At 41.0% G+C, this 25,078-nt stretch overlaps 1 protein-coding gene across 1 annotated transcript in view; it reads right to left on the minus strand.

The window, feature by feature from the left end:
• The window catches only part of CMTM6 (CKLF like MARVEL transmembrane domain containing 6), a 51,135-nt gene that overhangs the window by 10,339 nt on the left and 15,718 nt on the right, over nucleotides 1-25,078 (minus strand). The window contains exon 2 of the mRNA XM_077491465.1: nucleotides 69-245. Coding sequence (XP_077347591.1) covers nucleotides 69-245 — 177 coding nt within the window. The remainder of the gene's footprint in view (nucleotides 1-68; nucleotides 246-25,078) is intronic.

Genomic DNA, 25,078 nt, shown 5'->3' on the forward strand with positions numbered 1-25,078 from the left:
GTATAGCCAAGCTCCAAGTGTGGTCCAAATAATATAGTTATATTCGTGTTAATAGTAGCCATACTTACAACTTTCTTGAAGCTTGGAATGTTGATTTTATTTTTCAGAGGTGAGAGGTAAACCACCAACATGAGGAGGCTGATTAAAAATGCACTACAGCTGACAAACTCAAATATATATAATCCAGAGCATACTTGGCACCGAGTGATGACCTCCTCACATATAAATGCCACCAAGGACAACAGCTGTAAAAGACAGAGACATACATTGTGTCAGTAATGAACATACATGCCATTTACACAACAATATTTTTTTTTTTACACAACAATATTTTACTTCACAGCACACAAATTCATGTTGGCATGGGGCATGGGGCACAACACACATCACATTGCAAAATTTTAAAAGATTTGTTTTATTCAATACATTCCTCTATATTCAAGTGAATGATCTTTAAAAGTTCTTAAAAAATTTGCAGCATCCTAGTATCTACAAGATTAAAAAAAAAGACTGAAGTTTTTACATACATATAAGATCTCTAATGCCGCGTGCGCACGGTCTGAATTTCAGCCAGCAAAAGACAGACGAGAGCTTTTCATCGGAAAATGTGATCGTGTGTATACTCCATCGGAATTTTGCTGGCCGAATTTCTGCCAGCAAAAGATTGAGAGCAGGTTCTCAATTTTTCAGACGGAAAAAGTTTCTATCGGAAATTACAATTCTGTGTTTGCAATTCCGAAGCGCAAAAACTCACGCGTGCTCAGATTCAACTACGAGATGGAAGCTATTGGCTACTGGCTATTGAACATCCTTTTTCTAGTCCCATCGTACGTCACCGCGTTCTTGGTGTTCTTTTTCCGACCAAAATTCTGATAGCGTGTATGGGGCATAAGACAATAGAAAAAAAAATGGCACTGGAGAAATGAGGAATAACCTATAAAAACATTGTCTCCTTTTTATATTGTAAAGCGCTGCGTAAACTGTTGGCGCTATATAAATCCTGTATAATAATAATAATAATAATAATAAAAAAACGAAAATATCAAAAGTCATAAAAAGAGTCCGTGATAAAAAAAACAAAAAAAAAAAAAAGGGTCCATATTAGTCCAGCTTCACAGCAGCAGTGGCAGCACCCCCATAGATCGAAGCAATACTCTGTAGGAATACAAGAAAGGAACACAAGGGTTTCCAAACTAAGTGCAACATGAAGACTACCTGGGGTTATTAAAAGTTAATAAAACTTTTTTTTTTTTTTTTTTTTAAACAATAAAGTTAATAAGCAACTCATGTGTATGGAACAGGCATATCTATTGTACTGCGGCAAGGCAAGGAGTCGACACGGTCTCCCGTACTCTCCCAGTATAGCACAGTGTCCCTGCTCGAAATCACAGGTCGAAAGCCACAGGAAGCAGCGTGGAATGCTGGAGATAACCCCTGGTTCCTGCAGCTTTTGGCCATGATCTCTGTCAGAGCAGGGACACTGTGCTACACTGGGAGAGTACTGGAGACTGAATGTTTGTTTTAAAAAAAAAAAAAATCAAACAATCAAAAAAAATTTGGATGTTTTTGATTTAAATCTAATTTATTTTCATAAAAAGCTTTTGGAGTGAAAATCTAAAAGATTGTTTTCTATTTAAGATACATTAATAATGTTTATTCAGCATGAAATGGAGCTTCGTTATGTAGCATGAGGCTATATATTCTGCAATATTTACATTTTTGGTAAACTCATTCAATGAATCCAAGCTCTGCAAGCTGAGAATGCACTGCATTGATGCATTCACACAATTTCACAGTAACCATGAGATAAAACAAAGTTCAGGAATATTCCTTTATCCCATTTTTTTTGCAAATCTATGTACACAACAAACTGTATGATTGAATCTGCTTTGAGATTGCTGTTTTACTAATCTGACAGTTTATTATTCTAAATAGGAAACCATTTTGTTTTCAAATATTAAAGATTCTAAACTACCAGCAAAGTATTCCTTACATTTAAATCATGGCAGCGTCTGTTAGCGAGCATCCACTCGCCTGCTGCCGCCACGTCCCTACCTTGTTGTGTCACTGCCACATCACTAGTCGTCTCATTAAAGTGAATGGGACTGCTGGTGAGTCAACAGCGGGTCAAAAGGAGGAGCAGCTGAGGTACAGTTGCTCTTTAAAAATTATGATTTAAAATCAAATTAATTTAAATGAAGCCTTTTTACTAGTGATTTAAAATCAACTTGATTTAAATAAAATCCACCCTGTGCTGTACAATAGATAGTCTTTCATAAACATGAGCTGCTTTTTTACTTTAATAAATGCAGGTGTTCTTCATATTGCACTTAGTTCAGCGCCCCCTTATGTTCCTTTCTCATGTGAGATCTAATACTTTAAGCAAAACTAGGAAGGGATAGAGGACAGCTATTATCCCTCTAGGGGACCCTCTCCTTGTCCCCCAATGCCATGTCCTCTTCCCCGTGTGCAGTCCTGGTACCATTCTCCCCCCCCCCCCCCCCCCCGCTGACATCAGCCGATCTGCTGTCCTTGGCTGCATGGACACCCAAGGGCTGTATCTTTCTGTGAGTACCATCCTGCTGGGTGGCCTCTGCTATTGTTCCCCTACTCCACACTCTCTAATCGCTCGCCTGCTCCATCAGCCCCCTTTGGAAGGTAGCTTCATTGGTACTTGCCCAAATGACATGACAGTCGCATGCGCAGATGCCTTTCTATATAAAGCCAGCATGTGCAGCTTCACTTTTGCTGGACTCCAGGGGCACCTTATCTGTTTGCGCTAGCTCCTTGGTATGTACTTTCTTCAATCTTTCCCAGTGCTTTTTCTTAATTTTCCCTTCAATTGCTATGTCATGCTGCCTCATTCGCTTCCGTTTTCTAGATGCCTTTATTCTTGTTGGTGATATCTTCTAGCTGCTCTAGCCAATATTCTTTAGTGGTTCCTGTTTCAGCTGGGTGATTATTTCACCCTTTTATAGGAACTGGCTGCATATATTTTTCCTTATTGGTAAGGGACATGGGGCTTATTTCCTCAAGACAGTTTCACTGGGATTCCTTAAACGACACTTTGTATTAATGTTAGGCTTAAACACTAACATGGTTTATTATTTATTCTTATTTCTTTCCTAGTTAATTAACATGCCAGTGCAATAAATTTTATACCTATATTGGCTATTTTTGATACACAATTGCTTTTGGCGCCCCTGCTTTTTTATTATTTTTTATCTTAATTTCTATAGTGTGAGTATTGAGGCTATGTTAGCCCACTCTGTGTAACCTTATTATTAATGTTCCCCTGTACTCTATATATATATATATATATATATATATAGACACACAATTGTTAGATTTTTTTCCGCTCTTATATGCTAGGTCTCCAATAGCCTTCTGTAGCCCCAGTGCGGCAATCACTGCCTGATAGTCTCCGGGTGGCTTTGGTTCCGTGCCTGCGTTCGGGGAACCTTTGGGTAGGTATTTGTTTTTTTTTAGACGAGTGGCGGTCCCCTGTTGTGACGATCATATAATTTCATGCTAGGCTCTCATCACAGTAATCAATTTATTTTGATATGACTACATTTTTTGCGTATAATTGAATGTTACAAACAAACCTTTTTTAATTGTCTATATTTTTTATTAGAGTCTACATACATATACAGGTTTTCAATATATTTTTTCCCTGAAGAAGCCAATGTTTTGACGAAACATGTAGGGACTACATTCCTGTTATACTTGTTGGCCCTTTAACTTCTTTGGCAATCTCTGTATGTACTTATGTGTTTTGTTTGTTTACACACCTGTGTTTGAATTTTATACTGTGATTCTTGTAATAAAAAAATTGTATAATCATATTTCCTACCATCTTCTATACTGTACACTTTCTCTTTTTTTTGGACACACAGTCATAATCTCTGTTCTCTATCCCTTCCTAGTTTTGCTTAATTCAAATTAGGGATGAGGTGCCATGTTTTGAGGATCTCTAGCCATAGCACATTTTGCTTGATCTCTAATAACTTTGTTTTTCAAGCGGGGCTATTAAAAGAAAATCATGAAAGATGATTTCTAACCAATTAACAACCTTTCCTTATCTGGCTGTTATGTTGACCATTTTAATTTAAAGGCACAATAAAGACTTCTTCCTGAACTATATACTGCGACTTTAAAATGTATATGTGTTGGTATCATCATCATCAACATTTAACAGAAAAAAAAAAACACATAAAAGATATATAAATAATAATTTTAAAAAAAACATAAGAACCTTGCAGACTTAACTGGTACCAAAGAAAGACAATAACAAATAAAATTAGTAAAAAGTTGAATCAATTACACATATATTTTTTAAAAGATATGTGAGCATAAAATCATACATTTAGTGCTCATGTTGACCAATACAGGCCATACTATAAACTATAGGAGTATTTCCTTGCAAGTTTTGCAAGAGGTGATTGCAATACTAGCAAAGAAATACTCCTACAGTTTACATTATGGCCTGTATTAGTCAAAATGAGCACTAACTTTATGACTTACTATAAACTACCGTATATGGTGAAGGCATATACCTATTAATCCTATATGAATATTTGCAAAACTGACTTTTTTTTATATTATTTTTTTACTGAATGCATTACTTTAGCACTATACTGTCACCATTTGCTTATGTGAGTACTTATACAGGCACATAAACGTTTTTTTTTATCGCAATATGAACACATTGTTGTGCTACTTAATCATTTACTCATGTGAATGAATAGTGTGCATTTTATGTTTTGACTGGAAGTTTTGATATCAGGACACACAGACGTATAAGACACTAGACATCGTTCTTTTTTTTATTTACATTCACTTGCTTGCTGAGTTTATTTCATCACCCTAACAGCGCAGCACCAACAACATTTCTTAGTTTCATTTTTTTAGTCATGGATTAGCTAAATCTGTGCTTGATGATTAGAAAATACCAATAATTGAAGTGATCGTGCGGGACCCTCACCACACAAATAATACCACCTCACGCACCCTAAAAGACTGATGAATCACACATCTTGATCCATAGGGCCCAATCAGATGTCAACCTTTAAGTCCAGGCTCCTAGATAACAAGAGGGAGCCTGAAGAATACTGATAGTAAACAAGAGAAGGGGAGACCATGGCAAGAGTATGTGCCACCAACTCCTTGCCAGCCATCATAGGGGAAAGAGACGGAATATCCCTCACAGTAAAAAGAAGGCTGTGTGGATCCACAGGGCATAGACTTAGTAAAAAATTTAAAAACGGAACACCCTCACCCATTGGCGAACAGTTAACAACACTAAAAACCTGTGAGGCCCTATCCGGCCAAAGCTTAGGATTGTCTGGCCCTTCTGAGTTCAAGGATCAAGAAAGCTGACTATTTAAAGCAATCCATATAAGGTAAAATACCCTGAGAAAAAGCAGGTGCCTCCAAAAGACACTGAGGGGTCAGATCCTTGTTATGGAAAGGAGCACTAGGAACTGGTCCCAGCCAACCTAGTAAATTAAGGGGGTTCCCTTACAGAGGGGGAAATGCTGAGAGTTACCAACTAACCCAGGGATGTGGCATCATCCCAGTATGCACAAGTACCCTGAATAAAGAGGGAAATTCTGGATGGGATATAACTCCAAAAGTCCAAGTTCCTGCTTACTCAGGAACAGGGGACCTAAGAGTGCAGGGAACATGGGAAGAACTGGAAGGACGTGCTTCCAAGCACAAGGAGAAAGAGGATGGGCAGCTAAAGGATATGCCACACAAAAAGGGTTAGCCATTGGACTTAAAATAATGTCCAGAGCAATCAAATGCAGGGGAGGCAAACTATTTGAGGACCTGTTCAGATGTACTAATTGTAGAACTTTGGGCACACCTTCATGCAGAAGGCTTGTTAGAGAGGTTAGCAAACCTCTGAATTTGGGCTCTATATTGCCAAAGCAGATGCGGGAAGAGAGTGAGATTCCTCCTACCCTTCTGCAGATCTTCTGCCTTGAGGCAGGAGCACACTCTAGTCACCTGTGACATTGCTAATGAAAGTGCCATAAGCAGGTCCAAAAATATGACGTCCCTCTGAGGGTATAATAACCTAAAGTTCCTTAGGCAGCTCCTAAGCATCCCACACACATAACCAGAGTGTCGTGTGGATTTGTGGAGACATCAGTCTCATGTGAAACAAGTTTTGAGGCTTGTAACACCCAGTCACAGCTAAAGCACAAAAACTTCAGATATTTTCTCCAGGCACTCCATAAAATGTGAGTCTACACCCATGGTGGAGGGATCCTCTAGAATGAATTCTGCCCATTCTGACAAAACACAGTTATCTCCAACATAGAACAGAGGTCCAGACCAGTTCATTTACAATGGCGTTTAAAAAATGAATTTTACTGCCTGCCAGTCATGTCCCAAAAAATGAGTACACCCTCAACCCTTTTGTGTTAGTAGGTGAGAATCATTGTTAAAAAAAGGACCTTGGGTTTACAAATTCCTCCCCAAAGGACTGAAACAGCAGGTGAGGCAGAAAGCTCTTTGCAGCTGCAGGAGCTCTAAGACCCCATTCACACCTGAGCGTTTTGTAGCTTGAAGCCTAAAGCTACAAAACGCTAGAGGGGAAAAAATCTATTAATCTCAATGGAGATGGTTCACATCTCCACTTCATGTCGCCTGAAGCCGAACGCCTGAAGCTCAAACAAGTTCCAGACCCTTTTTTGTCGCTTGAATTGAGCAGATTTGGGCGTTTTTCTTCTTTTAACATTGGTGACCTTTTGCCCTGCACAAAATCGCGGTAAAAAACCCTGCGAATAGCGGTAAAGAACGCAGCAAAGTTGTGGTAAATTTGCGTGATTTTCTGCTTGAAAACGCTATGCTCAGGTGTGAATGCAGCCTAAAAGAGCAAAGCATGGAAAAGCAGGCTGATCCTCCAGGTGCAAGGCAATATGCACTGCATCAATCAAGTATGAAACAACCCCCTGAATATGTGAGAGACTGTGGTGACCCAAGCACAGCCTCTTCTAGAATAGACTACTGGTAGTCTGGACTGGAAATGACAACATGGACTACAGGCTTGGCTTAAGGGCCTGGGAGGATTACCTGAGATAACACCAGAGCCTGCTTGGAACCTCTGGGGGCCGAGTGCCCCAGTAACTGTATACAAAGTCCAGAGTGAACATAAAGGTCTCTGTGTACATGGTGAAGGTGGAAGCTTCAAATCCAAACGAAGGAGGTGCAGGAAGAATATGATGACACCACATTCAAAATTACAGTAATAACTTATTTTAGGGGGATACAGGTTAGATGCCCTAGAATCATTATGGGAGTATGAGCCGAAGTCTCTTGTGGCAGGTCTGCTGTATGTCATTGGGAAGACATGTTGCGTCACATAGCAGTACCCCAGTCTTAACCCCATTGCAACAACTGGTGATGGCAGGAAATTAGAAATAATAAAAATAAAAAAAAACACTCAGCAGTGTAAAGGATGAGGTAGCTTTCTGTGCTTCAACCCTACTGGCCCTGTTTGTTAAGTGGTAACACCTAGGGATGTGCCAAGGCTCTAAACCCAGAAAGCGCTCTATGGACAACATATAAATGCAAAGGTCTGGAAAATAGTGGTGCACCGAAATTTCAGCCGCCAAAACATAAAACACTGTTTTTGGCATCAGCCGAAAGAAGAAAAAGTCCTGATCATGGCCCACCAAAAAGGGGGCGGAGTCTGCTCCAGGTGCCGCACATAGCAGAGGTGTCATCCTGGAGACTCAGTCTTGAGGTCCTCCCCTCCCTCTTCCTCACGCAGAAGTGGCGATCTCCCTGTGCCACGGAGCTGTATTGTTCAGGCAGCCACAGTACCAATGTCTTGCCTCCTGTGATAGACGGCACACTGATCCAATGCCGGGACATTGAATCACTGAGATGTATTACAAGAGGCTAGACATTGTTACTGGGGCCAGGAAATTCAAATCCAGCCCTGTGACAGAGCGGGTGATCCCCAAATTGATCCGGGCACCGGTGAGGCAGCATCTGATAGGCACTGGCAGACTGCATCTGACAGGCACCGGTGAGGCTGCATTGATCTCTTATGTCTGCAGTCTCTGACCATCTCCTGTATCAGGTCTGCTAGAGGTGCACTGAATGGAAATTTTGCCAATACTATTAGCAGTGTGTTTAAGTAAGAGATTGCAAACATGATACAAGAGATAGTTAGAGACTGAGGACATGATACAGGAGATGGTAAGAGACTGCAGACTGCATTTTTCTTGAGTTTTTCTTGCACTAAAAAAGGTGCCAATAATGGCCAAAAATACATTCATATAAATTTAAATGGATTATATTAATTATAAAGTCAAGTATAATACAATTATATATAAAAATATAAACATAAATATAAACATTTTTGGTTTCCGTTTTCGGCTAAGTGGAGCCTGCATTTTCGGTTTTGGTACCAAAATTTCCATTTGGTGCACCCCTACTGGAAAGCGTCACAATGCAGAGTGCAGTGCCGTCTGGGTACAGCTTCAAAATCTATGGATGAGGAAATGCGATTCAGACAATTGCCATTAAAAGATCAACCCAAACAGCAGTGTAGATATCTTGACTGAAGTTAGAGAGAAAAAAAAAAAAACACAACTCAAAAGTAAAAAGGCTAGCAATATAAATGTTAGACTTTTGTCTCAGCAGAGCTGAACAAAGTGTGTTTAACCTTCTTGGACACCAGCAAAAGAAAACATTTGTTTGCAAGTGGCCCAACCTTCTGTGATAGCAGCATGATCTCTACGTTTCTGAATCTCTGTGTCCCTCAATGGGCGATAAAGAAATGCATTTTGGGCCTGAAAATTACTTAAAACCCCCAAACATTATAAATTCTCTGAAACCAGAGAACCCCAAAATAAAAACAATGTAGTTTCAAACTTTTACTTCATATACTTGCACAGGGGAAGGGGGAGGAGTGGTTGCAGCGGTGGTCTCTTTTACTATCGCCACCTCTAGATGCAATCAGATGGCTTTATACCAGGACAATATTAGGCTCCCATGCAAGGGCATTTTTTTTTAACCTGACGTGCTTTTCTTGTTCCTAATACCACTTGCATAACGTCCCTTAACCACTTACCGACCAGCTGCCGTTGTACTGTGGCAGGTTGGCACGTCCCCGCGAGCCGTCGTAGCTATATGTTGGCTCCTTTAAGCGGGATAGCAGGAGCGCGCACACGACTGCTGCACTACGGGGGTGTTGATGCTCGTGGCCGACGGTCGCGATAACCGCGATAGTGGGCATGAGAGGCAGAACAGGGACGTGTGTGTGTGTGTGTGTGTAAACACACAAATCCCGGTTCTGTGAGGAGAGACTAATAGCTAGGAACAACAATCTGTCATCCCCTCTAGTCAGTCCCCCCCCCTCCCCGCTACAGTTGGGGGACACAGTCAGAGAACACCGTGAACCCCTTCCTTACCAGTGACATTTATACAGTAATCAGTGCATTTTTTTTTAGCATTGAACGCTGTATAACGGTTGAATGGTTAAATCTTATGACATAAGAGACTATAAAATAAGATATGGCTGTTCAAGCCAAAGTATCTCTTCCAAGAAAAGGGAGGGAGGGAGTTTCCCCTATAGCAAATGTGTCACTGAGAATGCAATTGCAGCAATTTCCTTCTGCTTATTTACTGTGCGCTAGTTTTGTTTAATGTTGATCATTTTACAACAAACTATCACAAAAACAAAGCGACTGCATGCACTACAAACAGGATTGTATCCACCAATCTAAAATGTGAAGCACTACTCCCGCTGAATGTTGTCCAATTCTTGCCTGACATAGGAATCTAACAGTTCTTTGTCATATTTTTCATTTCAAGAGGCACCAAATATTTTCGATTGGTGAAAGATCTGGCTGCAGACAAGCCAGTTAACCACTTAAGGACCGAGCCTCTTTCTGAGATCTGTTGTTTACAAGTTAAAAACAAGTTTCTTTTGCTAGAAAATTATTTAGAACAACCAAACATTATACATTTTTTTCTAACACCCTAAAGAATAAAATGGTAGGCGTTGCAATACTTTTTGTCACACCGTAATTGCGCAGTGGTCTTACAATGCAATTTTTTGGGAAAAAATACACGGCAGAGGACACCGGGAAGGGGTCCCCTCTCCCACCGCCAATAATAAGTGTTTGAATCGCTGCAGAGGCCACTTTTATCTTGAAGCAGACCGCCCGCTGAAGAAGAGGATACCGGGTTTATGGCAGCTAGCTGCTGCCATAACAACGATACTCCTCTTCAAACTACCAACCTATAACGACGGTGGGCGGTCCAGAAGTGGTTAAGCACCCAAACTCCGAAGCCATGCTTTTGTCAGATAAAAGTATGCAGTTTAGCATTTTCCTAGTGAAATATGCAAGGCCTTCCCAAAAAAATAAAAATAAAAAAAAAAGACATCATCTGGATGGGAGCATATGCTGCTCTAAAACCTGGCTATAGCTTTCATCATTGATGGTACCATTCCGTGGCTGATAAGCTGGAAGGTCCCTCTCCTTTTTAGTCCAGAAGACAGGGTGCTCATGGTTTCCAAAAAGAATGTCGAATTTAGAGTCATCTGACCACAAAACCGTTTTCCACTTTGCAACAGACCATTTTAAATGAGCTTTGGACCAGAGAAGACGGCAGAGTTTCTGGATCATGATCAAATATGGCTTCAAATATACATGATAGCATGATAGAGCTTTAACTTGCACAGCAAACTGTTTACAGTGATGTTTGGAAGTATTTCTGAGCCCATGCAGTGATACCCATCACAGAACCATTGCTGTCTGAGGGCTCAGAGATTACAGGCATTAAATATTGTGTTTCGGCCTTCTTCCTAGAGCACAGAGATTTTTTTCAGATTCTGGGAATCTTTTGATATTATGCACTGTAGATGATGATACATTTAAGAGTATTTGCAATTTTACATTGCGGAACATTATTCTGAAATTGTTTGACAATTTTTAGATGCAGCTTTTCACATATTGGTGAACTTCTGCCCATTTTTACTTCTGAGACACTCTGGGGGTTATTTACTAAAGGCAAATCCACTTTGCACTACAAGTGCAATTGGAAGTGCAGTCGCTGTAGATCCGAGGGGCACATTCAAGGAAAATAAAAAACAGCATTTTAGCTTGCACATGACCGGATGAAAAAAAAATCAGCAGAGCTTCCCCTCATTTCAGATCTATGATGACTGCACTTCCAAGTCCATTAGCAGTGCCTGTGTAGTGCAAAGTGGATTTGCCTTTAGTAAATCAACCCCTCTGACTCTAATGCCGCAGACAGAAAAAGTCAGACGGAAGCTTTTAATCGTATTTATCGTGTGTATGCCTCACACGCTCGTCTGTATGCTGTTTTGACGGACCAAAAAGGACGCATGCTCTGAAGCAAGTACAAGACAGAATCTATTGGCTACTGGCTATTGAACTTCCTTTTTCTAGTCCCGTCGTACATGCTGTACTTAACGTTCTTAACGATCGGACTTTGGTGTGATTGTGTGTACGCACAAAAGTTTCAGCGGAACTCCGTCGGAAAAACCTTTAGAGTTTATTCCGACCAGAAAACCGGTCCTGTGTACGCCGCATTAGATGCTCTTTATACTCAATAATCATGTTGCTGACATGTTGCCAATTAACCTAATAAGTTGCAAAATGTTCTTCTAGCTCTTCCTTGTTAGTACAGCTTTCTTTGCCAGCTTTTTGTTGCCCTGTCCCAACTTTTTTGCTGTTGTTGATATAAATTTCAAAAACAACCTTAAGCGGAGTTCCACTCAAAAGTTTCTCCTCCCCCCTGGTGCCACATTTGGCACCTTTCGGGAGGCAGGGGGAGCGGGTACCCGTTTTTGACAGGTATCCTGCCCCCACATCCGCCAGGCCTTGCCCTGGCGAGGTACGTCAAAGGTCTGGCTCCCTCCTCCTCCCTCTGCCACCGGGCCAGTAAGGGAGCGCAGCGTGCCTGCGCAGTAGGCCTCTCTGCTTCACGGCCGGGATCCCTTGTCGGTGTCCTGCCAAAATGAGCAACCTGGCAAAATGTGCAACCCCATGTCCCTTCCTGTGACATGGAATCAGCTGTATCGCCAAACAGCGCTCACTGCGCATGCGCAACGCATCATACATGCCTTCAGTGGCTGACATCGGTGCACAGAGGAATTTGCCTGACAAAATGCTCGACTGTATACTGCGCACAGCAGAAATCAACTACTTACAAAATTTACATAGCTAAGCCCATCTTGGTACACCTTACACTCAACACTCATCGCACTTACAGTAAGAAGGCAGGGCAGTGGATATCTTACTACACCAAATGCCGTTTTTAAATTGGGAACTAATTTCAGCAACCGAGTGAGCTTATCTACTTATATATAGTATATTGAAATCTACAAAGTTGTGTTCTCACAAAATGAGCAACCTGTGCAGTTTCTTTGTTTGGTTGGTATTCTTAGACACGTAAATTTCGTAAGCATTAGTCGATTTCTGCCATGCACGGTAAGTGCAGTTTGGCGATACAGCTAATCCAATGTCACAGGAGTGATGTGGGTTGCACATCCTGGCAGGTTGCTAATTTTTGTCAGAACACCGGCAATGGTAGTGGCAGCACCCGACAGAAACATCTGCGGTGCCGACATTGCTTGACTCCAGGACAGGTAAGTCAGCAGCTACAGTATGCCTTTGGGATTTTCTTTTACTTTCACTTTCAATGATAATGGTAAACAGGACAAATAGAGGTGGATGAATCTCCTTAATGGGGGCACAGATCACAATAAAAACTGACAGGTGTACTAATCCCTCATCACACTATCCAAAACAAAAAAAAAAAGTTTTGCCTATATATAGCACTAACCCCCGAAGGAGCTGCTGGTTTTATTTGGGCTTACCGTTACTTCCTTGTTTGCTTCTCCGTCTAGGGACTCTCGTGAAAGATGGCCCAAAGAATGTGGAAACTGACACTGAATCTTCTTTTGGGTTATTTATTTAGAACAGAAACAGAGTCTTTCAATAAAAGGGTAGAGGGTTAGGGGTGAGTTCAGGTACTTAGACTGCGGAAAATGGAAGTCTTTTATAGGAAAATCCAGAGAATAGCAACCGTTTCACAACTGGATTTAACAACCCCCGGATAGACCTCCTCTCACTAGGCCTAGCAGCCGGTAGGGTGCTCGACAAGGTCTCTGCCACAGACTTGTGATGTACACTTGAGCATTCCTGAGGGATGTAGATAAATTTAAAGAGCTATCATATGGTACCAGGTTTTCCCAGCCTATCCGGCGATACTGTATGAGTGTTGATCCAGGTTGCATCCTTCAACTGAGCCTCCAGGTTCCTTCAGAGAAGCCAGCCTTGTGCACGGCCTTCTCCTGAAGAGTCCTCTCCTGGGGTTCTGCAGTTGCTGGGCCTCTCCCTTCAGATGAGATGGCACCGGACCACCCTTGGATCAGTAGGCCCCGAAATCCAGTCAGGCCTGTCCCTGCAATTGCATCGCCTCGGGCCAGCCGGCCCCGAGACTCGGGATGCATGGTTCTGCACCCCATGCCAGGATGGCCATGGGGCTGGGTCAGGAGGACCACCCGAGCCAAACAGACAGAAGATAAAAGATGGAACCCCTGAGCCGTCTGTACCTTAAATACCACCTGCCAGAATGCACAGCAAGAAAATACTCCCACTGGGCTGGTTCCGAGAAAATAATGGCATTCAATGCACCCAGCTAGACTGCTTTTCTACTCTCGGCACCTGCGGTAAAGGAGAACCCAATGCAACCCAGCTGGACTGGTACTGAAACCAGAAATTTTGAGAAATATTCCCGAAACCCAACTGTGGTTTCAGGCAAATTAACTTTTTAAAAAACCATAGCGCCTGCTCGTCAGGAGCCAGAGCTACATAAAACTATACTTTAACCTCTTGCTGACCAGCGCACAATGCTGTACGTTGGCACAGTGGCACGGCTGGGCAAATGGGCGTACAGGTACGTCCCCTTTAAATTGCGTCATTGTGGGTGTGCGCCCGCCACGTACTCCGTGACTGTGCCCGTGGGTCCCGCTGACTCAATGTCTCCCGGGGGGCCCACGATCGTGTCACAGAGCGGCAGCACGGGGGAGATACCTATGTAAACCTGCCTAGCAACATGACAGATCTACTGATCCCTGTCATTGGGAGCAGTGGTCTCTGTCATGTTCTAGTGGGAACCCCCCCTCCCCCCCACAGTTAGAATCACTTCCTAGGACACACTTAACCCCTTGATCGCCCCCTAGTGTTTAACCCCTTCCCTGCCAGTGTCATTTACACAGTAATCAGTGCATTTTTATAGCACTGACTGCTGTATAAAATGACAATGGTCCCAAAATAGTCAAAAGTGTCCGATGTGTCTGCAATAATGTTGTGGTTATGATAAAAAAAAAAAAAAAAAATTTGAAGATTCCCGCAATTAAATAATATATAATGGCATAAATCTATCCCCTATTTTTTGCAATTTTTTTTTTACGAAAAACATGTAGAATACATATCAGCCTAAACTGAGAAAGAAATTTGTTTTTTTTAAATTATATATATATATATATATATATATATATATATATATATATATATATATATATATATATATATATATATATATATATATATATATATATATATATATATTTATTTATATATATATATTTTTTTTTTTTTTTGGGGGATATTTATTATACCAAAAAGTAAAAAAAATATTGCTTTTTTTTTCAAACTTGCCGCTTTTTTTGTTTGTAGCGCGAAAAATAAAAACTGCAGAGGTGGACGAATACCACCAAAAGAAAGCTCTATTTGTGGAAAAAAAAATGTGTTTGAGTGCAACATTGCACGATGTCAGTTAAAGCAACGCAGTGCTGTATAGCAAAAAGTGCTCTGGTCAGGAAGGGGGTAAATCATTCCGGGGCTGAAGTGGTTAAGTTTCAAATATATTAAAGTGATGTTGACCTTCTGTCCACCCATGAGTGAAAAAATAAATAAAAAATAAATAAAAATTGTACATCAGTGTCTCAAAGCTTAAAAATCCTTATTCAATTTTTGTTTGTTGCTGGGTGGATAAAAATCAGTGACATAAATTGTAAAACTACATTTTTGAATTTCATAATAAACAGAATAAAAAAATAAAAAAAAAATCAATGATTTAAAAATAAATAAATCTGTTTTTTTGTTTTTTTTTTATTTAAAATTCGATTTTTTGGGGATTTTTATCAAATTTATTTTCATAATATGCTTTTGGTGTAAGAATCTAAGATAGTTTTCTATTTAAGTTACATTATTAATTTAGCTTATTCAGCATGAAATTGAGCTTAGTTATGTAGCATGAGGCTGTATATTCTGCAATATTTACTTATTTAATATTAATACGTTGACAAACTCATTCAATGAATGCAAGCTGAGATAACATGCACGGCATTGATGCATTCACACAATGTCACAGTAACCATGATAAAACAAAGTTCAGGGTTATTCCTTTATCCCATTGTTTTGCAAATCTATGTACACTACAAACTGTATGATGGAATCGGTTCTGATATCGCTGTGTTACTAAGATGACAGCTTATTATTGTAAATAGGAAACCTTCATTTTGTTTGCAAATATCAAAGATTCTAACTACCAGCAACAATAAGGAAGGTCATACATGGTCGAATTTCGAAAGAATTTTCTTTTGAAAATCAGAAAATTTGTGCATTTTGTGATTAGATGATGCAATCATTGATTTCTAAATTCGGCCAACCAAGCCTTCAATTTCACCTCATGTTGCTACAAAAAAGAATTTTTGTGGCCGGGAATCTTCTTTTCTTGCACATTTCTTTTTTGATTATATTTCTCACATGATTCTCCCATCATTGATTAGAAAATCATTTGTTTGTCAAAAAATTACCAACTTGTCCGATTACTCAAATTTCCCACACGAAAATCGACTGTTGCTGCAGCCCATTAATGGTGCAAAATACGAACGAAAATTCTTAGATAAGATTTTCGTTAAAAAAAAATCTTTTGAAATTCGACCCATGTATGGCCTGCCTTAGCCCTTAAATTTAAAGAGCACCCATCATTTCAGATCCATCATGGCAGTGCCTGTTAGCGGGCATCCCCTCACCTGCTGCCGCCACGTCCCTCACCTTGTGTCACTTAACGCATTACCAGCTGTCCCGTTAAAGTGAAAGGGACTGGTCGGTGAGTCAACAACGGGTCAAAAGGAGGAGTTGCTGCAGGACAGAGATGACAGTTGCTCTTTAAAAATTAGGATTTAAATCGAGTCTTTTTATTAGCGTTTTAAAGGCGACTTGATTTAAATCAAATCCATCCTGGTTTCTTGAATCCCGCAGAAACTCTCCTCTTTGCATCATTGGATTCACCCAAACCTGAATGAGGAGGAGTTGAAACTCTGCTGACTTCCATTATCCAATAACGTTTCAAGCAAAAAAAAAAAAAAAAAAAAAAGTTGTTTTAAAGTGGAGGGCCACCTTAAAAATAAAAATAGCATTAATATTCTTAAACAAAAAATACGTTAACTTACCAGAAACACCTATTGCTAGGCAGTCTTCCTAATCTGCCTCTTCCTATTCCGCAGTGTTTCCTCCTCTTTGGCGAGTGGCCCCGTTGCATTCTGGGACATGTGTGTGTCCCAGAACACAATGGGGCCATTCACAAAGCATCTCGCGACTCGCGCATGTGCAGTAGGAAACTGGTAGTGAAGCTGCAAGGCTCCACTGCCTGTTTCCCTTAGCGAGGATGGCGGCGCCGGGACACGATACGAGGGACTTATCAGCCTCGGGGGGGGGGGGGGGGGGGGCACATCACAGGCGCCCTGGACAGGTAAGTGCCCTTATTAAAAGTCAGCAGCTACAGTGTTTGTAGCTGCTGACTTTAAAAAAAAAAAATTTTTAAGGCTAGAACACCCCTTTAAAAATTTTCTTGCACTGGGTATTCCTTGCAAGTGAAACATTACTTCATTCACCAAGTTCACTAGCAAAGTGACCAGCCTATTTGCCATTAGTAATTCAACACAATAGTGTTGTAGCCAGATCCGTCAAATGGTATCTTGTGTCTGTGCGATCTCAGGTGGTACAAAAGATATCACAGGAAAAGGATGAATTCATTTGTGGTTTTCCGAGTTGCAGGACTGCCTCTAACCAAAGTTTCAAAGTCTAGACTGGCTGAGCTTCCAATAAACTGTTATAACAAAATTAACAACAGTTCTGGTTGCAAAAACAAAAAATAAAAAATAAAAATTAATGAAAAAAAAGTGTGGTAATCTACATGTCACACTTGGAAATATCTTACGTAATCTTTTTCGTTCAAAAATTGCAGAAAGCGTGTACATTTTACATACCAACAAAACATGACCTATTTCTTCTCCCTAGCTGTGTGTAAACAGGATGGCAGCTGCAGCACACACCCTTCTTTACTCCTCTCAGATCGACAAAGTGAAGACTGTGGCTTTTTTTCTGCTCAGAATTAGTAAGGCGAGCGCAACCATTTTCCATCTCCCAAAGCGTGTCAACCGCTGCTGTTCAAATGTTTTCTGGAGATGTTTGGCCGCAGATCTATGAACACAGCTAGATGTGCAGTCTTGGTTAGCAGTTCTCAGGCTCGGTTCACACTAATACGATTGCAAACATCACATGTGATTGGCATACCTGTGCACATCACATGCGATGTCTGTGTGGTGCGAATTCAGACAGTTTGTATGGCTGAAATCGCATCACATTCGCACCAAAAATGGTGCAGTACCCTTTTTTTTTGTCCGCACTGGAATCGGATCACATGGGTGTTCAGACCCATTCGATTTGGGGGCATCATTAACTTTATATTTATACTCGCAGTGGTTTGCAGAGCACAGTGTTAGCTGCCTGCGATTCTGATACAGTGCGGGAACACCCACAGGAATCGCTGTGGTTCCCGCATTGTATCAATGTGAACCGAGCCTTACCTGGCACATCATTTAAGAGCAAATGCAATCAAAATGCAGTTACAAAAAATAAAACAAAAAAATAAAAAAAAATCAAATAAGCAAAACAAAAACACTAAATGCACATTTATAAGATCAGGCATCAGAAAACTTGTAAACTTCAGCCTGCATTCATACCTGAGCAGATCAGAATCCTGGTGAAGCACTTATTTTTAATTATTTTTATTTATTTTTTTAACATCAGGTGTATTACAGGCGTTTTACAAGCATTTTTTTGCGCATGTAACTTCAGAAGTTTGTTTCTTGGGCTGGGCAAGGGGAGAAGAGAAGTTTTATGGGAGGAGGGGAGTTCTTCAGGCGTAAAATGTGCACATTACAGATTATATTTACAGGCACACACATTGAAGTCTATTGGACCAAAAATGCTTGAAAATGCTAAGGGAAAAAAAAAAAAAAAGCTCATGTACACTTGTTGACAAGTAGGGTGTAGAGCAGGGGTCTTCAAACTATGGCCCTCCAGTTGTTCAGAAACTACAATTCCCATCATACCTAGTCATGTCTGTGAATGTCAAAGTTTTGCAATGCCTCATGGGATCCGTAGTTCCGCAACAGCTGGAGGGCCGTAGTTTGGGGATCCCTGGTGTAGAGCATGGATGCCCAACCTGTGGCCCTCCCGCTATTGCAGAACTACAAGTCCCATGATGCATTGCAAGCCACTGACAGTTACAAGCATGACTCCCAAAGGCAGAGGCATGATAGGACTTGTAGTTCTGCAACAGCTGGAGGGTCCCAGGTAGAGCGCCCATGGCAATGAAAATTAGAAAGAGAGTGGGATCCTGAATCTTGGGCTTTTAGTGTACAGAAACAAGCAGAAAAAACACTCAAGTTTGGACGGGGGCTTAAAGTGAAACTAAACTGTATTTTTAGTTTGTTGAGAACTCACTTTGGAAACACCCCCTAGCATTTCTAGTAATGGCCATCTTGAGTTAGGGCAAATGATCATGTAGCAGCACTTACTTCCTGTAGTACATCTACCATTACCAACCATACCAACCATAACCCACCTCATAAACCGATCATTCCACGAAGGGATTGTTCCCAACATCCTCAAACAAGGCATCGTCAAACCTCTACTCAAGAAACCAAACCTGGACCCTCAGGATCCAAACAACTGTAGGCCAATTACAAGCCTCAACACCATTTCTAAGATCATGGAGAAAGCTGTAGTACATCAGCTACAACTTCACCTGGATACTCACAAACTCCTGGACCCACTGCAATCAGGCTTCCGGCCGGGTCATGGAACAGAAACAGCGCTCCTCAAGATCTGGGACGATGCCCTCGAAGCAGCAGATGATGGAGAGCCGTGTCTCCTCGTACTGCTAGACCTAAGTGCAGCGTTTGATACAGTAGATCACAATACTCTACTCGTCCGACTCACAGAAGTAGCCGGAGTCCAAGACATAGATCTCCAATGGTTCGCGTCCTTCCTAGGAAAATCGGTCACAGACAGTGAAACTAGGAAAATTCCTCTCCGAAACTCGGGCAGTCACCTGCGGAGTCCCTCAAGGCTCTCCTTTATCACCCGTTCTCTTCAACATTTACATTCGCCCACTCCTTCAAATCATCAGATGCTCAGATCTCTGCTTCCACTCTTACGCTGACGACACGCAACTTTATTTCCGGATCAATGGAAAAAAAGATCACCAACAACAACTTGAAAACTGCCTCAAATCAATAGAGGACTGGATGACCACTAACTCCCTCCAGCTGAACCAATCAAAGACAGAGCTTCTTATCTTACACCCAAATCATAAGCCCGCAACCAAAACCTCCTGGTCTCCACCAACCGTCTTTGGGCAGACTATCTCCCCAAAGACCAAAGCAAAGAGTCTCGGGGTTATTTTAGACGCACAAATATCAATGGATGCACAAATAGGATCTGTAGTCAGTGGATCTCACCATCTGCTGCGCATGCTTCACAGACTCATCCCTTTTATCCCAAAGAATGACAAAGCAGTGGTAGTTGGAACAATCATTAATTCACGACTGGACTACGCAAACTCGCTTTACATAGGATTACCACAATATCAACTTGCGCGATTACAACTGATCCAAAACACGGCGGCAAGGCTGATAACAGGAAAAAAACCCTGGGAATCCATCTCTCCTTCGCTGAGGAGCTTACATTGGCTAACTGTAAAAAATCGGATCACGTTCAAGACCCTTTGCCTCACCCACAAATGCGTGCATAGAGAAGCTCCGCAATACCTAATGGAGAAAATAAATCATTACACACCAAACCGCAGTCTTCGATCAGCCAACAAAAACCTCCTCCTCGTGCCCAAAGCCTGGTATAAATCCAAGGGGGATCGGAGATTCGCTGTCCAAGGGCCTCGGCTATGGAATGCTCTACCAATCAACATCCGCCTGGAAGAAAATCACCTGGCTTTTAGGAAAAAACTCAAGACCTTCCTCTTTTAGCAGATGATCAAAGCTCGCCACAGCGCCTAGAGGCGATTCAGTTCGCATTGTGCGCTATACAAGTATTTCATTCATTCATTAGATCAGACAGGCAAGCAGGAAGATGTGCTTGATGACAAATACCCTCCTTCAAATAAAAGAAGAAGAAGAAGAAAAAAAAAAAAAAAAAAAAAAGAATCAAGGTTTTGGCCAATAAACAAGAAAACAGCTGATAAAAAACAAAACAAAAACATACATACATATACATTATATATATATATATATATATATATATATATATATATATATATATATATATATATATATATATATATATATATATATATATATATATATATGCACATACATACACACACATACACACAAAGTAATATATTTTTACCCTGGCTGTTTCCACTAGCAGCAAAATACAGCATCTCACAAAAGTGAGTACACCCCTCACATTTCTTTAAATATTTTATTATATCTTTTCATGTGACACCACTGAAGAAATTACTTTGCTACAATGTAAATCTATATGTGCGGCATATGGTCAGTGCTCAGACCATATGCCGCACACTGTATCAAATTGGTCTGCATGGCTGTCATGCCAGAAGGAAGCCTCTTCTAAAGATGATGCACAAGAAAGCCCGCAAACAGTTTGCTGAAGACAAACAGACTAAGGACATGGATTACTGGAACCATGTCCTGTGGTCTGATGAGACCAAGATAAACGTATTTAGTTCAGATGGTGTCAAGTGTGTGTGGCGGCAACCAGGTGAGGAGTACAAAGACAAGCGAGTCTTAACTACAGTCAAGCATGATGGTGTGGGTGTCACGGTCTGGGGCTGCATGAGTGCTGCCAGCACTGGGGAGCTACAGTTCATTGAGGGAACCATGAATGCCAACATGTACTGTGACATATTGAAGCAGAGCACGATCCTCCCTCTTTGGAGACTGGGCCGCAGAGCAGTATTCCAACATGATAACGATCCCAATCACACCTCCAAGACAACCACTGCCACTGCCTTGCTAAAGAAGCCGAGGATAAAGGTGATGGACTGGGCAAGCATGTCTCCAGACCTAAACCTTATTGAGCATCCTCAAACGGAAGGTGGAGGAGCGCAAGGTCTCTAACATCCACCAGCTCTGTGATGTCATCATGGAGGAGTGGAAGAGGACTCCAGGTGAACTCCATGCCCAAGAGGGTTAAGGTAGTGCTGCAAAATAATTGTGGCCACACAAAATATTGACACTTTGAGCCCAATTTGGACATTTTCACTTAGGGGTGTACTCACTTTTGTTGCCAGCGTTTTAGACATTAATGGCTGTGTGTTGAGTTATTTTACGGGGACAGAAAATTTACACTGTTATACAAGCTGTACACTCACTACTTTACATTGTAGCAAAGTGTCATTTCTTCAGTGTTGTCACATGAAAAGATATAATAAAATATTTACAAAAATGTGAGGGGTGTAGTCACTTTTGTGAGATGCTGTATAATATACAGTAAATCTATTTTTTATTTTTATTTTTTAAACCATCAGTTTCGGCCAAATACATCCTGAATTTCCAGTTTCAGCACTGAAGTTTTCATTTCAATTGGCTAACAAAAGGCATTGCCAATTTTTTCTGCTGCCGTTTGTGGCTTGTGTTATATAAAGTTAATGTTCGCAGTTAATATATTTTTTTGCTGCTGTAATCACAGCAGTCTAGATCAAGGTCTGATAATAGCATTTTATTATGGATTTCTGTCATTTTATCTGTCAAGGCGTAGTGGAGGTCATAGTGGCACATAACCCTTTTGTTACTATTTAGGCCACAATGTAATGTAGTTGGTTCTGTGTGAATTTGTTTGATCATGTGCATTCATGTGACACCCAAGGGCATTGTGTTGGCGCGACAGGGTGAAAACCTACTTGGTTTCTTTCAGCGAGTTCCCCTTGTTACTCTGACAAGGCCAGATCTCCACCGCCAGCTCCTGTCAGCATATAACCTTTGGATCCTGCAGCTATTTCCTGCTAGGACTATCCCTTTTACACTGAATAGTTTCTAGATTCCACTTTATGAGAGGACTGTATTTTTACTTATCATAGGGGAAAATTGAAAATGAAATTAGATGATTTAGAAAAGTCCCTATACGTATGACTGTTCCTATTGTGCCTAAAGTTAAAACCCTCCCTGTCCACTAATTTACATCAACACCTTATTTAGATCTCCTTGTTTGTGTAATACACAATTCCAACACCCCTTGCACCATAGTTGGGCTTCAACTGTGAGGCCCCATTCACACCTCAGCATTTTGTATCTTAACCACTTCGGCCCCGGAAGGATTTACCCCCTTCCTGACCAGAGCACTTTTTGCAATTCGGCACGGCATCGCTTTAACTGGCAATTGTGCAGTCGTGCGACGTTGTACACAAACAAAATTGAGGTCCTTTTTTCCCCCACAAATATAGCTTTTTTTGGTGCTATTTGATTGCCTCTGCGGTTTTTATTTTTTGCTATAATAAATATCCCCCCCCCAAAAAAAAAAAAAAAAAATCGCAATAACCGTATATTGATTGCTTTGTGCAAAAGTTATAGCGTCTACAAAATAGAGGATAGATTTATAGCATTATATATTAATTTTTTTTACTAGTAAAGGCAGTGATCTGTGATTTTTATTGTGACTGAGACATAATGGGGGACACATCGGACAATTATGACACATTTTTGGAACCACTGGCATTAATACAGCGATCAGTGCGATTAAAAATGCATTGGTTACTGTAAAAATTTCACTGGCAGTGAAAGAGTTAACACTAGAGGCAGTGAAGGGGTTAACCGTGTTCCTGGGTGGTGATTCTAACTGAAGGGGGAGGGATTAACTACAGGAAGTGACAGATCTTGGTTCCTAGCTAATAGGAACACACGATCTGTCACTCCTGTCAGAACAGAAGAGAGAAGTGTGTGTTTACACACACTTGTTCCTGTTCGGTGTCTCCAGCTCACTGTTGGTCGCGAGCGTCGCCATCCCCACTGTGCAGCGGGCGTGCACACCTGCTATCCGGACCCCGTGAACCACCTACAGTTAGGTGGTTTCGCACAGGGGAGCCAACTTGCCGCAGTAAAACTGGGGCGGCTAGTCTGGAAGCGGTTAAAGCTCCAAAACGCTGGAGGAGAGAAAAAAAAAATAAAAAAAATAAATCATTCTTTATGGAGATGGTTCACATCTCCTCTTAAAGCGGGATTCCGCTGCGGTTTAGTTTTTTTTTTACCTGTGTCACTGGTGGGCGATTCCAACGTGTCTTAGCAGTCACGATCTACGTGTTTTTGACCCCCGGCGTGACGATTTTATTGCAGAGAAAAACTTTTAAAAAAGCAGTCCGGCGGTTTCCATTTTTACTGTGGGCGTCTGAAGCCCACAGGCATTTACTTCCTGTATGCGATGACGCTGAGCTCCCAGCATCCACCGCTCCATCGGCTTTACTATGTCCCCCAAGGATTCTTGGGAAATAGCTAAGAAATTTCCCAGGGACCATTGCGAGGCCGATAACCACGCCTACTCCCACGGGAGGACAGCCCGGAAGTCAGCACAAACATCACAAATATAAGGTAAATACTGAATAATATTTTATTTCAATGTTCATTACTGTAACTATGTTACCATGCGATTTAGATAAGAAGAAGATGCAATTTTAGGTACAAAACCGCTTTAAAGTCACCTGAAGCTCAAAAAAGTGGGGGGTGAGGGGAGGTTATAGCCAGACAGGATGAGCCACGTTTTTTAGGTGATAGAGTGGGTCAAATTACACAGCACAGGCACTGTGCTGTATAACACGCTTTAAGGGAACAGAATTTTTTTTTTTTTTAGGGGGGGGGGGGGGTTAATGCTTTAACCACTTGACCACTGGGCACTTAAACACCCTTAATAACCAGACCAATTTTCAGCTTTCGGTGCTCTCGCATTTTGAATGACAATTACTCAGTCATGCAACACTGGACCTATATGAAATTTTTGTCCTTTTTTTCACACAAATAGAGCTTTCTTTTGGTGGTATTTAATCACCGCTGGGTTTTTTTTTTTTTGTGCTATAAAAGAAAAAATACCGAAAATTCTGTAAAAAAACGAATTTTTCTTTGTTTCTGTTAGAAAATTTAGCAGATTAGAAATTTTTTCTTCATAAATTTTGGCCAAAATTTATACTACTACATATCTTTGGTAAAAATAAGTACAAATTGGTGGATATTATTTGGTCTTTGTGAAAGTTATAGAGTCCACAAGCTATGGTGCCAATATCTGAAAATTGATCACACCTGAAGGACTGACGGCCTATTTCAATTCTTGAGACCCTAACATGCCAGAAAAGTACAAATACCCCCCAAATGACCCCTTTTTGGAAAGAAGACATTCCAATGTATTTAGTAAGAGGCATGATGAGTTTTTTGAAGTTGTCATTTTTTCCCACAATTCTTTGCAAAATCAAGATTCTTTTTACTTTTTTTTTTTTTTTCACAAAATTGTCATATTATCAGGTTATTTCTCACACACAGCATATGCATACCACAAATTACACCCCAAAACACATTCTGCTATTACTCCCGAGTATGGTGATACCACATGTGTGAGACTTTTACACAGCGTGGCCACATACAGAGGCCCAACATGCAGGGAGCGCCATCAGGCGTTCTGGAGCACCCAGGACAATTCTGACA

This window comes from Lithobates pipiens, unplaced genomic scaffold (genome assembly GCF_037356315.1).
Source record: "Lithobates pipiens isolate NorthernLeopardFrog02 unplaced genomic scaffold, aLitPip1_a1.2 Scaffold_19, whole genome shotgun sequence".
In the NCBI taxonomy this organism is placed as follows: domain Eukaryota; kingdom Metazoa; phylum Chordata; class Amphibia; order Anura; family Ranidae; genus Lithobates; species Lithobates pipiens.